The 14,794-nt window shown below is 35.6% G+C and overlaps 2 protein-coding genes across 3 annotated transcripts in view; one reads left to right on the top strand and one right to left on the bottom strand.

Moving 5' to 3' along the window:
• The first annotated feature begins 907 nt into the window (after positions 1-907).
• Positions 908-14,794, top strand: part of LOC113395938 (dynein axonemal heavy chain 2) — a 43,876-nt gene continuing 29,989 nt past the window's right edge. The window contains exons 1-24 of the mRNA XM_064215982.1: positions 908-1,324; positions 1,395-1,676; positions 1,766-2,360; positions 4,010-4,214; positions 4,297-4,434; positions 4,930-5,076; positions 5,282-5,404; positions 5,644-5,738; positions 6,038-6,113; positions 6,292-6,417; positions 10,349-10,447; positions 10,724-10,963; positions 11,052-11,166; positions 11,233-11,481; positions 12,101-12,297; positions 12,381-12,542; positions 12,803-12,920; positions 13,056-13,210; positions 13,300-13,475; positions 13,611-13,778; positions 13,864-14,031; positions 14,161-14,386; positions 14,466-14,585; positions 14,661-14,794. Coding sequence (XP_064072052.1) covers positions 994-1,324; positions 1,395-1,676; positions 1,766-2,360; positions 4,010-4,214; positions 4,297-4,434; positions 4,930-5,076; positions 5,282-5,404; positions 5,644-5,738; positions 6,038-6,113; positions 6,292-6,417; positions 10,349-10,447; positions 10,724-10,963; positions 11,052-11,166; positions 11,233-11,481; positions 12,101-12,297; positions 12,381-12,542; positions 12,803-12,920; positions 13,056-13,210; positions 13,300-13,475; positions 13,611-13,778; positions 13,864-14,031; positions 14,161-14,386; positions 14,466-14,585; positions 14,661-14,794 — 4,445 coding nt within the window. The 5' untranslated portion in view covers positions 908-993. The remainder of the gene's footprint in view (positions 1,325-1,394; positions 1,677-1,765; positions 2,361-4,009; positions 4,215-4,296; positions 4,435-4,929; positions 5,077-5,281; positions 5,405-5,643; positions 5,739-6,037; positions 6,114-6,291; positions 6,418-10,348; positions 10,448-10,723; positions 10,964-11,051; positions 11,167-11,232; positions 11,482-12,100; positions 12,298-12,380; positions 12,543-12,802; positions 12,921-13,055; positions 13,211-13,299; positions 13,476-13,610; positions 13,779-13,863; positions 14,032-14,160; positions 14,387-14,465; positions 14,586-14,660) is intronic.
• Positions 6,737-9,749, bottom strand: Mh (maternal haploid). 2 transcript variants are annotated; one of them, XM_064215979.1, is made up of 3 exons: positions 9,459-9,749; positions 8,922-9,150; positions 6,737-8,530 (listed from the first exon to the last, which is right to left on the bottom strand). In XM_064215979.1, exons 1-3 carry the CDS (start codon positions 9,614-9,616, stop codon positions 6,989-6,991), a joined length of 1,929 nt encoding a protein of 642 aa, XP_064072049.1. In that variant the 5' UTR covers positions 9,617-9,749; the 3' UTR covers positions 6,737-6,988. The 2 variants fall into 2 exon arrangements, with proteins under 2 accessions (XP_064072049.1, XP_064072050.1); XM_064215980.1 differs by lacking the exon at positions 8,922-9,150 and having other exon boundaries at positions 9,459-9,548.

The following is a 14,794-nucleotide window of genomic DNA, read 5'->3' as shown; positions in this document are numbered from 1 at the left end:
ACTATTTCATAAAATCACTATGAAAACTATTTGGCAATTTGTGTCATATTGACGTTTTAATTTTTTTTATAATGATGTCTTATTATTTTTTTTTATTTAATCTAATTAATTTAATATTGAGTATCTATATAAAATAATGTGAATTAATATTGGGGTGTACAAATTATCCTCTACCAAATACATACAACGCAATTTTGTTCTTAGCAACGTTTAATCAATACAACTCGCTGTTGAAATCCCCATGCTGGCCAGTTTGAATTCTCATTAAAAAAGGCAAAACGCGCGGAAACAACACAAATCGGGCTTCATTTGTTTTCTTATAAAATATGACTATAGTATATATTTTTGCTATAAGAAATAGATAATTATTAATTCGTGTTAGTTAATATTTGTCACCATGTCGGACACGGAAGTTAAGAAAAGGGTTAAGGTGGCATGGAGTGATGATTTGAGTCACAACTCTGAGGAAGACAGAGGTAATGTTTACTCTCAGATATAAATAGTGCTATAAGCCCAATAGCTTGACGAGTTTCGAACCGTCCTCTAAAATATATCATACCATACATAAGAGGAGGTTTCAACACACACTTGTACGAATTATTTCTTCAAACAGGACTGTGGGGTTAAATTTAAATCAAAGGTTTTACCTACGAAAACATCCTCTCATTCCATCGATATACATGTAGTACGCATCGTAGAATATATATCAATGTCTCGATCTGAGACAATTCTTATTACATATTCTTACAAAATCTGAAACCGACACCGCTAATGCATTGTAGAGTAATAATGGAATATATATATATATATATATATATTGAATATCGTTAAACTTAAACAAGTAAACATTTTTTATTTATTTATTAACTTACACTAAAATAATATATTTGAACAGAGCGTGAACGTCTAGCTCAGCTCGAAAGAGAATTAGCAGAACAGCCCGTTAAACCTGTCTACGAGCCTCAGGAATTAAACGATCTTGTCTCCTACGTCATGAAGATGACCACACTCTTTGACTTAAGGGATCAAGATTGGAATGAAGAGGCCAAGCATGTCATTGAAGATTGGATTACGGAACCAAAATCTCTAATACTTTGCGTGTATTTTAAGGGCGATAGATTAAAAGCGTCTTGCGATATTCCCCTATCGCCTGTTTACGATCTTACTTACTTTTTAAGACAACCCGATCAAGTTTTCAAAGCTGAAACTTTTCATGACGAAGTGGTCTTTGGGACTTTTGTGGATTCTGTTGAATCGAATATGATTCAAATATTAGAATTAATGTATGCTCCGTATTTCTTTGCTATAGCCACTTGGCCTGATAGTAAGTACCCCAATACTAAATTGTCAATGACAGATTAAATCACATCGTATATCGTATTGTTTTTCAACAGGTGTCAAGAGTGAATTCTGTTCCCAATTGCACACATTTTTAGCAAAATTAACAGACATGTATTATAAAATGCTCGGTCTTACTGTCCTCTACATACCGCGTGAGGGTCAGCAGCTGTCGTTCGAAAAGGCGAGTTCTGACCGAGAACTTGTTAAAAGGCTCGAAGGTGTGGTCGTGTACTGGACACATCAAATCAAGTCCTGCATTGAAGACCAAGCATCCGTAGCCTCGCAGAAGGAACTATTATGTCCCAGCGATGAATATGATTTTTGGGTTTATAGGCGTAAGAAAAATCCTATACACTTAATAAGTTTCAATCCCTTTGACGTTCTATTTTCAAATGAGTGACGTTATATTTTTTTTTATTTTCAGATGAAAATTTAAGTGCTCTTGTTTACCAGTTAAAGAATCCCGCTGTAAAACACATTACGAAAATTCTCGTCACCACTCATTCTACTTTTATACACCAGTTCCAAGTTCTTTGCGAGGAAATCGTACAGAAGATTTTGGAAGCTACATCTAATATTGAATATTTACAAGTTATAAAACAACCGTGCGCGATACTTGAATGCGTTGTTGACCCAGATGATATTTGTAAACACATTCCGAATATCATTAATCTCTTCAGATTTATCTGGATGGAATCCCCCTATTATAATTCGGAAACGCGAATTACCAATCTGTTTAAAGCTTTGAGCAATCAAATTATTATACTTTGCAAAAATTATATCAAATTGGATGAACTATTTAGCGGAAAAACTAAAAAAGCGTTAGGTGAATTCACGAAATGCATAGATTGTTGCAAGCAGTATAGAGAAATTTATGACCTGATGGCAGATGCGCACAGCGAAGTCAAGCCAGGCAGCTGGGAATTAGACACTGGGTCGATCTTCAATTACATCGATTCATTTGTGCAGAGGTGTTTCGACATGTTGGATGTTTGTAATTGCATGATTATTTTTGGACGGTAATGTAACTTGCATATTACATAATCATTTTATACAAGTAAAACATTATTTATCAAAATTAGAATTTAAGTATTTAAATTGGTAGCAATAACTAAGGCACTGTTAGTTTGAATTTGTTCAAGCTTTACCAATGTGTATGGGCTATGTCATTGTGATTACGTATCCTCAGACTTTCAGCAGGTCGCATTTGTATCCTTCGGGCGACGTACTGCCGGGCGCGGAGGGCCTACGTCCGCTGTCGAAGGCGCAATGGCCTCGACACGGATCTGGAGCGACAGATGCTGGACGCATATCGCCAGTTGAAAAAAGATCTGCAGCTGGCGATAAGCAAGGCCAAGGAGAAGGCCAGGGAGGAGCTTCTGGCGGGTCTCAATCGAGACCCGTGGGGGCGCCCGTACCGCGGCGTACGCGGGAAGTTCCGCACTCAAGGCGCCCCCGTCACCGAGACGCTGCCGCCGGAACTCCTCCTGCGCCTGGTCGGGGAACTCTTCCCCCCTCCAGGCAATCATGTCCCTCCGCAGATGGCCCCCCCGCTCCGTGATCGAAGACGCAGTGGCTCCACCACTGAATCATGGAGCGGGAGATGGAGATGGCCCTCGGCCGCTTGAAGGCCAAGAATACGGCGCCGGACGGGCTTCCAGGGCGTGTTCTGTGCGACGCCCTGGAATTCCGAGGTGCAAGGCTTCGGGAGCTGTTCGACGAATGTCTATGCAGCGGGCAGTTTCCGAAGCCTTGGAAAGAAGGGAAATTGGTCCTGTTGCCGAAGGAAGGTCGGCCGTTGGATTCTCCTTCGGCATACAGGCCAATAGTGCTGCTAAACGAGACGGGAAAACTCTCCGAGAAGGTCCTCGCAGCCCGTCTCATTCAGCACCTCGATGACGTCGGTCCGGGTCTCTCAAGGCTCAGTACGGGTTCAGGGCGGGCCGGTCGACGGTCGACGCCCTGGACGCCCTGAAGACTCGGACGACGGAAGCGGTGGCCCGGGGGCAAGTCGTCCTGGCGGTGTCGCTCGACGTGGCGAACGCCTTCAACAGTCTCCCTTTCGATACGGGTGGCACTCCGATACCATGGGGTGCCGACCTATCTCAGAAGGCCGCTGGAGGCGTGCCTCCAGGACAGGGAGGTCCTCTGGGCAGGGGTCGATGGGAGGTTAGTCCGGCGTCGGGTAGGCTGCGTCGTTCCACAGGGGTCGTTTCACGGCCCAATTCTGTAAAACGTCGGTTTCGACTGGCGTACTGAGTGAGTGTGCTGCGTGGGGGCCCCAGAGGTATTCCCTGGCGGTAACTATGGGCGGGAGACCTCTCGCTGCCGAGTATTGTCAACAAAATGCTCGGTAGCGAGACGTGCTGGTCGGAGATGCGCTCCTTCTGCGAAAGCGTCATGTCGCAGAAGGAAGCCGCGGGGCGGGAGCAGGACGAGAATGCCGCTGCAGACCCGCTCCGTCGAAGACGACCGGGGAGGAGGAAAAAGCGTTATGCGCACCTTCTTCTTCCGCATCAATAGGCATCTCAGGGACTAGGGGGCTCTCAGTACCCTGGGAATCCCCCCTAGGAGTTGGAGAACGAGTAACGCGTTTTTCCAGCGAAAAAAAAATAACGGTCGCATTTGTCTATTATAAGATAAATTACATTGATAAATAATCTTTTAGAATTGACGAGCTTGAAGCGATAAATAAGCCGATGTTTGGCGGAGCGCGTGGGGACCAGTTCGAAGCGAAGTGTGATCAAATCGAACACATGTTCCACGATGCACTTGATAATGTAAAGGCTGTCGCTACTAGTATATTGGATGTGCAGGCCCCGTCTTGGTACGATGATATTCTGCAGTTTAGAACAGTGATTAAGGATATTGAGGCGAGTTTTCTTCGAGACATTTGGATTTACGCAGCATACTGAGCTGACATATTAATTGAAGTGTATTTTTGTTTAATTTTAGATTATAATAGAGAATTTAGTAGAAACTGTGTTTGAAGGTGTGAATCATGTAGAAGAAGCAGTGGTGGCACTGTTTTCGTTACATAACTATTCAAAACGGAAGAATCTCAGACGCATTTTTAAACGGAAAACTGCTGAAGTAAGTTTTAAAATTGTTTTATCTTATTCTTTGCAAATTTTTGTACCCTGCTGACTCGAGACTACTTATAAGTAGTTATAAATTTTTCGAACATAACATATCGTATAACAACGTTCAAGCGGTATGCGTTCATATTATTTTTACTTCTGTGTAGTAATATTATTTTTTAATGGTTATAAATGTACCACTTCGCAAAAACATCTTCTGTCATGGACATAAGTTCGAAAATCAGCCACATCGCTTCAAATTTATATCGATATTAGTACCAACGATGTGTTCTTATAGGTTCGTTTCTGTTAGTTACCTAACAGTGTTTGATTAAACTCTGAATTCAAGAAGTTCTTATAGTTTCTCGATCCAAAGGCAAAATCTTTCTTCAATATAAAAGCGTTACGCTCGCCTGTTGATAGTTGAAAATCTACCACCGACTTGGAAATAAGCACCCCGCATCTGAGAAGAACTGGTGAAAGGAACTCATACAAATGTGAATTTCAGGTGTGGGCGATGTTCAGCGACGAGGTGCAGGCGGCCAAGAAGGAGACGGTGTCGAGTCGCGGCGCGCGCGCGGGCGTGCTGCCGGACGCGGCCGGCCGCGCCGCGCTGCTGCGCGCGCGCACGCACAACCTCCGCTACCTCAAGAAGGTCTCGTGTCGACTGATGAGTTGTCCAGTGTCCGCTTATGATTCTAAATATTAGTAAAACTACCTAGTTAGAGATAAGAGAGTACGGTTGCGAGAGGAGTCTCAGTTCATTGCATACATGGCATCACTAATGGTCTGGGCTCTTTCTGCCATGTTGGTAAGTAAGAATACTTGAATTCTTTCATAAGAATATTCTCTGACATTAGGTGATGACCGACGCTTCGGTGTGGCTATTGCCGTGCAGCAATTCCGAGGACGTTATCATGCACGTGAACAGGCTCGTGGGAGCTATCGACGTGGCTATTAGGGAGCTCTGGATTTCTTGGACGGTATGATACTTTATTAAATAAAACCAAATAACAACTTTCTATCATTAGTCATAACGACAGCACTCATTTCGGGCTGTATCTTCAAAATTTCATGTGATAACTGATTGATTATATGAATAATTAGTTTTTAAGGAAAACTTTTACTTATTCTGTATGGACTTTTAATGTCTTTGAAATGAAATATAAGAGATTAGATTGATAGATTAGACCATATGAAACACCATTTTCAAATCTTTAAGCACAACGTGGACGAAAAATGCGCCGCAGGTTTGAACAGGACTCTGATGAGGAAAAGTGTTGAAAATCCTGGACTATTGGAGTGTAATATTGACGTGTGAGTTTTACTTTTAACTTAGTGAAATTATTATATTAAAAAAATATTAAAATCTTAAAATAGTCACGTCTTCAAATAATAAAACTTTTTGTAAAATATTCTTGTTCTAAAATATTTTCAAGATGTCAAGAACAAAATGATTTATTTAGTGTAGAATTTTCACTGTTGATTTATTGTTCTTGTTTCGTCCAGAGTACTCCGGCATATTACATAATAAGATTTAGGCGTAGACAATTTTACTACTTTTTAGTAATATATATGCCTAATACTTAGTTTTACTAAAAAAATTTGACTCCTAGGAATATTTTGGATCTATGTAAGGAAGCGAGTCACTGGGAGAATCTACAAATGGATATACCCTTACACGCATATCAGGTATACTTGTCTGATAATTTGATTATTAAAAAGTCTCCATGCAATAATTCATAGACTATTTTCTGTATTTTGTATTTCGTTTTATGATTTTTAGAAAATTCTTGGACAAAATATATTTGACATTTGTTAAAAATTATATTTATGGTTGATAAAATCTGTGACGTAATTTATTAAATAGGTGTATATGAAAAGTAAGACAGTGTTCTACGTCTACGAGAGCGTCCTGGCGGTCGTGAAGGGATACAATAAGATATTGGACTCGCTATCGGAAGAGGAAAGGCTATTGTTCAAGCCGCTTACCTTAGTGAGTATTCATCATTGAAAGAACACTTATATCCATAAATTAAATTTATTCAAATGTTTTCGACATAGGCAGTAATTGTTAACATGATTCTGTTGTTTGATATTTAACAATAAGCGTAGCCACATAGGGCCGGAACTTAAAAGGACCACCAAAAAAAATTCTTTAACTTATAATCTAATCAATTCTATTATATTAGCACCTAAATAATCAAAGTTAACATTATGTATGTAACACAGAGCAAAAATAAACAAATGAATGAACGAAATGATTATTAAAATGACCGTGCTTATGAAATTACTAAAATATTTCAACATAACAAGGAATACATTATTTAATAAACTTAAACATATAAATAACTCTTAAGCTATTTGAAGAGACATATCAATTATACTACAATTTTTCAGTCTTTTGTGAATAACATTTGTTCTTGGAACATTTGTTCCTAACTAAAACAAATTTACATGAGAAATTTGCATATATTCTACGATTATGGTAACAAATATTTGAATACAAATCTTCATTTAAAAAATTATCTGTATTATTTAGAGTATATAGTAAGGATATTAATATGTTAACTCAAACAGATATCCAAATGATCGTTCATGTCGGCTAGCTCAATCATTTTAAGGCAGCACGGACAAGGTGATTTGGTTCCAGTAGCATTAAGTGTCAACGTTTCATCACATATATCACTATCATCATCAATGACTATTGTTTCGTTTGCAAAACTTGTTGAAGCACCTTCAGTGGGTATTGTGGTGTTGTTATCGAAAAATGCCAAACATTCATCGAAGTGTTCTTCAATGGTTTTAGTTACTATCTCCCCACAGCATGGACATTTTTGTTCAACTGACGAATCAATGTTTTCACTGCAGCCAGGCTCTATTTTTATTCTTGGTGGTGATGTTGGTGTCGATTTAAAATCTACCTTTTCAAGCTTTGCAGATACAAATGCACCAGATCTTCTATTCTTTGCCTGACCATTATTATTTAAAACACTTTCATTCTTAATATTTGTCTCTGATGTTTCAATCAATGCATTACTATTTGGTAAGTCAGTCAAGTCGACACATTCTGTTTTTATATTAAGAAATTGTAATGGTACATCATTCGAGTCAATTGATTTTGTCTGTATGTTAGGGACTTTTATATCATTCTTAAATGACTTGCTTTTTTCATCATTTGTATAATTTGAATAGGAAACATTGGCAGGAATGTTATTATTTACTTTATCAGGATCTGCCTTAACGATTATAACAGGTTTTATATCTTCATTATCATTGCAAATAGTTTCGATGATTTCTTTATTAAGGCATTCATCTAAATGCTTGTTAATTTCTGTACTACTTATTTTACTACTGCAAACTGGACAATCAACCGAATCTGATTGGACAGATACAACTGATAGTCTTTTATTACTATTTACTTCTGTAATAACAAAATCTTGTCCATACAAGTCCTTCAGAACTGATGTGGCATTACGTTTGAAATAATCATCTATTTTCTTTATTTTGGCTGGAGGCGAAGAAACATCTATTTCTTCAGCCTTATGTTTATTCAAATTTTTTGTGTTTGTACTAACTTTTGTATTAGAGAATGTCATTGGCAAATCTTTATTTGCCCAAACATTTCGAACCCTTTCAACAACATCTTCTGAGTTTGTCGTACTTGTGTCACTAATAGTCTGCCCTTTACCACTGAACACAACAAGAGGCTTTGGAACTTGAGGATTAAAAACTATGTTATTCTTTTTGGTCACAACTATGGTACTAGAACTATTACTTTTAGTAAATGTATTTGATTTATCAGGTAGCATATTAGAATCTTTTAAAACAGGTTTAGAAATCTTTTCAGTTTTGCTATCCTTATTCGTTTTCTTAGTATATTTAGTAATATCAGCCACTGGTTTAGGATTAGGTGCTTTTTTCTTTTGGTGTTTTTCAGGTTCTTTAAATTTAACGAAATTACCTCCACAGTTTCTTTTATGACTATTCCACCAGAAGTCTGATGGTCCCGGTGCTCTATTCATTGAACGCCTTACAATGCCGAAATGTGGTTTTTTGAATTGACATGGTCCATCACATCTCCACCAATGAGTTTGATAAAGTTTCACCTAAAAAATTAATATAATATTATACTAATATCTACCATAAGTGCATACAGTATTCTGGCAATCTCTCCATTTAAAGAGATTTGAAAGTGATCTTTTGAGGCACCTCACTAATATGCTTCAAAAAAATCAGGGGTCTCGCTGATTTTTTTTAACACCCTGCACCCTGGATTGAGACAAGGCTGGTTGTCATTTTTATCTTACATGGAATGATCTGTTAATAGGAACTACAAACAACACATCAGTCTCACTAATGTGGAATAAAATAATCTCAAAAACATATTATTATATCACATTTACCACCAAGCAAGGTTAGATTAAATAATATATGTATTTCTTTATAATTTTTGCCTTGTTTAAGATTTAAATTACAATCAAAAAAATATATATTTACCTCATCATGGAAATCATGATAAATACTGATGTTCAGACCAGCTGCTTTATTTATTCTGTGCATGTGTTTTTGGAAATTTGGCCCATGTCCATCTCGGTCTCTATCCCTATCAGTGATGAAGAGATAGGCATGGATCATCTCATGCAGGAGTGTCTCAACTAGGTCCTTGCGGGGTCTCAATTTGAGCAATGGTTCACTTAAAGCTATATCACAGATGCATCTATCATAACTGAAATTTAAGAAAATACACATTACAAAAATATATAAAAAGTAATTATATTTCTATATTTGATCCTTGATTATTTGAAAGTTCTTAATTTGAAATATCATTTCTTTAATTGTTCATTTAATACTTTGAAGGATCAGCTTTAACTTATATGGGACTGTAACGTCTAATTTTGTTTTTATTTGAATGTTTATTTCTTTGATCATCATCACTACTTCAGTATGTTATGATAAATATTGGACTAGTTATGGTCAATATATGTTTATATCAAGCAATTGTAGGCAGCAAGGTTAAAGAAATAAAACACTTACGAACATGTCCCCGCACAAGAGTACATGCGCTTGCTCCAGCGGACTACAGCCCTACTTGCTAGTTGAGTCCAAAAAAATATTTTATCGAAATGTATGAATAGTGCATGAACGTTCGGCGTCGGATCTACCAATTCTAAATCGGGATCTGCTAAGTTCATTATGAAAAAAGTTCTTCATCTGTTTATGTTTAACTAGTAATAACTAGTAGTGTATTTCTTATAATTGGATTTTCATGCAATTTTTTCTTAGCTTAGTGATCTCAATTTGAAAATGAACAGCAAACATTTGACATTGACAATTTGACAGATTACATATGCTGCCAGTAGATATTCTTTAGTTTTCATAGGCTGACACGGGAAGATAATTTTTTTACATATTTTGTTTTACTATTTCATCAACCTTTTTTTTTTTTGCTAGTTCGATAACATTTCATTGATCGATAAAAAATGTTTTTTAATTTAAAAAAACTAATTACCCTCAAGTTAGCACCAATATTCTTTTTACTACTTTTTTATTTTATTTAGCGATAAACAAACCTTGATTTACGTATCCTAGAGCATATTATATACTACGAACTCTGCTCTGCTATATTATATACTACAAACAACTCTTGATTTGATTAGTTCACTCAATAAGGCGCGCTCGTCTATATTAAGTTATTATGGGCATACATTAGTCAAATGAATGACACTTGTTCTTACAAAATATCTTGCGTACACAGAAGACTAAAAAATAGATTATATTTGTTAAGTTTTTTCTTATTAAAAAATAATTAATTCAACGTGGATGGGCGCGCTTTCGCTTGATCTACGCTACAGCAGTAGAAAAAATATGTTATTTGCCATAGATAAAGCATATTAACCCTAATTGTCTATTTTAAATATTATAAGGCTTGTGAAAAAAAAGTTCAACCGGGAATCACAAAATTGACATGGACTTCCACAATGTCTGATGCTTATATTGCGGACTGTGTCACTCAAATCGGAGAAGTAAGTCATAATAATAATTATGTCATTATAGTAATTTTGTATGTACTTTAATAAATAAAATAAAGCCAGGTTCATGCTGTTTTCACGATTACTTTCGAACAAACCAGTTCGACGGTAATCGAGAAAGTAATATTATAGTAATTATTAAAAACCATCGTGTTCATAAAAAACTAAAGTATAGCACTAGTCATATACACAAAAAAATATATAAATAGAAAATATAATTATGAACTCCTCACGAAAATTTGACATTTATCGATATTTTTCTTTATTCAGCTACAAGATTTTTTAACAACATACAAAAATTGTAATATAAACTTAGTCAAAATAATGGAAAAAATATGTGATACTCCTCTAATTGAATTTGATATTTATAACGTATTCGAGATAAAAGAACTCCGACAAATAATTAGGAAAATGGAAGAACAAGCTGCCACTAAAATATTAGATATGTACAAGGAAATCATAACATACATAATTATTGTATATGAAGGATTTGAGGCCTATATCACGCAGGTAAAAAAGTATAACAATAGAGTTAAATAGAATTCAAAATATGGGATATAAAATAGAAAGATTTATTGATTGGTCTTCACGTCTTCAGATGGCAGACCATTGGATAAAATACGTTAGGAGATTTGATCGATTATTCGAGGATGCGTTACGTTTGGCAATCAAAGAGACAATGAAAAATATGTACAAAGCCGTACACGGAGATGGTTAGGATTTAAAATAATATGTAACGGAGTTAAAATATACATGTGATAACGAACACTATTTTTTAGGTACAATGGCACCCTCACCTCTTATCAAAATGAGTCTTTATTTGACTGATAAGCACATTACATTTATTCCAAATCGTTATGAATTATTAGATACTTTTACGACGATTATGGAAGAAATTATTCATCTTATAAGTACAATTCCGAGGTTATATGAGAAGTTTGGATTGCCCGCCGGAGGTCTTAAGAAGTTTACCGAAGTCATTAAGACGGATACCGATATCAATAAGTTACAATCTTTAATCAACGCGGGTATGTATAGTATTAGTGACGGCTAATTATGTAATTTCTAAAATATCAAATTGTATCTTTTTAGCTCGCCAAACAATAAAACATAGTACCTCTTGTTGTTTCTGTTTGAAGAGTGAGTGTCTAGCATAAAGGACGTAACATTTTAGCCCGTTTGGTTGCGCATTGACGATGTAAGGAATTGTTAATATTTCTTAAAGGGTGGGGGCCCTTTATACCATTAGGTAGTCTATTTGTCCGGTCGCATCCCTAGATTTAATAAAAAAACTACTACTATTACCAAGAACTGTAGCCATTTTAACTGTCTTGTCTGATAAATGAATTAAAAATTTTGCGTAAACATAATTTCCTTTCAATATTTTAATATTGCACTGATATGGCAATTATTTGTAACTACCCACTTACCATATGACAGTGGTGTTTGTAACCAAGAAAATGCTGTGTGCAAAGTATAAAATAAATCTAAATACTAAACACACCACACACTAAAATTGCGCCAATCCCGTCTGAATATAATATTATATCTTTATTGTTATACGAATAAAGTTAGAATATATCAAGTTTACCAAAAATTTAAATCTTTTACCACATTAGTCGTATTGATCTCAACTTATAATTACAGAAATAGAATATAATTTAGCTCTTGTAATTGAGCACATGCGCATGTGGGATCCCTATTCTCACATTTGGAAGGTAAATAAGGATGAATTTATGTTGAAGTATAGACAAGAAGGTCATACAGCTGCAGATTTTGATGAACTTATCATCAACTACAGCAATCTCGCTAATGCTGTTCAAATACAAGAAACCATTAATCAGGTAATTTAATTACTGTTTTCTTTATATATTCTTTATTTTCAATGCTTGAATATAATAATAATTTTGTATTGATTGTATTTCAGATCCATTTTATAACACTTAACTCCAGCGAATTAAAGAAGTCGATTATAGCCCATTGTTTGGTGTGGCAGACAAAGTTAGGAGAACTTCTTAGAAAAATAACTGAAGCCGACATTGATAATGTTTATGCATACATAGATAAAAGCAGCACAGAAGCCATGACCGTATGTACTAATGAAAATATTATATATTCATAGATGTGATTGAGTTGAAATTGTGTGTATTTGTTATTGTCACTTCACGTCATTCTATTCAGGAAGAGTCACTCGTTGGCTCTTCCTGAATAGTCGTCGGTACTAAGGTTTAGGTAGTCTGTAGAAGGGCTTCGCGTTTTGCCTCATTACTGTCAACCCAACCCTATGTTTATATGGTAATTTTAAACGAAAATAATATAGATTATACTAAAAATCTAATAAAATTTTAGATGCCTACAGATTTAAAAGAATTAGCTTCAGCAATGGCTACATATGAGTGCTTGATGTCAGAGATATCGCAATTCGAAAAGACATTTCCACCAATTACCGATAAAATGACTACTCTTGGTAAGATTACAAATATTTAGGTAAAACTTACGTATTCAAACATAATAGCTAAAATACGGTAGAAAACAAATGCATCGGTGATAAATTAATATTTTTTTTCAAGTTCAGATGTTTCAAATTAGTTGTATTTCGTAGCTAAATTTGAGGTAGAGCTCAGTTCGGATATGTCTACACGTCACGAGAATATACCTGTTGCTTGGACCGAATATCTCGCTCTATTGGAAGAAGCAAAGAAGGCGTTAGAGATGAACAAAGATAAATTTAAAGCTGAACTCCTCGAACAAGCTGAGGTAATCAATGATACTGATTAGATGTAAATTCAAAATAGATGATCCTCGCATTAATACCTGATAATCTTTCATATAAATAATTTGAATAGGTGTTCAAAGAAGCGGCTAAAGAATTTTGTGAAGATTTCTATAAAACTGCTCCATGCAGCTCTGATGTATCTGGTAAAGACGCGTTGGCTCAGTTGAAAGCGTATAGAGATCAACTTAACGCGCTTCGAGCCCAAGAGCAACAAATAAGAGATGGACTTGCTGTGTTCAATTTAACGTAATTTTATGACTTGTACTTGAGAGTATTTTGATCGATTATTATTTTAAGATTCTTTATATATGTTTAGATTTACATTGATGTTTTAATTTTGTATGAATTCATATTGTGACAATATATTTTTTTTATTAAAAGGACGCCAGTGAACCTAGAACTGCAAAAGATGGAGAAAGAACTAGAAAAATTAGAAGAAGTATGGGGCTTGGTGTTTCAATGGGAGGAGTCATGGGAAAAATATAAAACACAAACCTTCTGGGAAATGGAAACCGATGAAATGGAAGATAATGTTATGTATCTTTTTAGGTATAGAGGAAATCTATCTCATCATACTTTTAGGTACATTTTACAAAGACAAAATTACTCCTTAATATTATTTATATTTTCTTAGAAACTTTAACCGCCTTTCGCGTCAACTTAAAGAAAAGGGATGGGATATTATTGACACGACTAGAGTAAAAGTAGACGCATTTCGACGAACATTGCCATTAATTGGTGATCTTAAGAATCCTTGCATGAGAGAGAGGCATTGGGATAGAATAAAAACCCTTATGGGAGTGTGAGTTGATACAGATATTTTATTTTATACATGTGCTATTAAAATATACCTAACACACATCTATTTTTTATTTTTCTACGTCCCTACCGATTAATTTTAATCAATTTACTAAGACGTGTTAATTACCAGGGAATTTGACCAAAATTCCGAGGATTTTAAACTTGAACTAATAATGAGGCTCAACTTCCAAGCGTATGCTGAAGATATCGCTGAAATATCAAACGCAGCAACAATGGAGTTGAATATAGAGAACGGCCTTAAAGCTATTAGAGAAGTGTGGAAGGCTACTACATACGAAATGCAGCATCATAGAGGAGATATGTATAAAATTAAGAATGTTGAAGATGTCTCACAGGTTCGTAAAGAGAACGTCTTTAAGCTATTCATTTAAACAAAACCTGCCGTACTTAGATAATAAATATTATAATTTGTAGTTTCTCGAAGACCATCAAGTTCAACTTTCTTCTATGAAGTCAACGAAATACGTGGAACCGTTTATCAAAGAAGTTGATTATTGGGAGAAATCTTTGGGTTATGTGGCGGAATGTATCGAGGTTATTATTAAATATAAACTACGCCCTATATACCTAAATACATTTCTTATAACTTACTTTTTTATCAAATTTAAGATATCTTTACAAGTGCAAAGGCGATATTTGTATCTCGAAAGCATATTTAGTGGAGAAGACATTAGAAAACAACTTCCAACTGAAGTTAAAGTTTTTGACGCATTAACTGCTGATTGGACAGAAATAACTAGCAA

Source organism: Vanessa tameamea, chromosome 10 (genome assembly GCF_037043105.1).
Source record: "Vanessa tameamea isolate UH-Manoa-2023 chromosome 10, ilVanTame1 primary haplotype, whole genome shotgun sequence".
NCBI classification, from domain to species: Eukaryota; Metazoa; Arthropoda; class Insecta; order Lepidoptera; family Nymphalidae; genus Vanessa; species Vanessa tameamea.
This window is presented reverse-complemented; position numbering and strand designations above follow the sequence as displayed.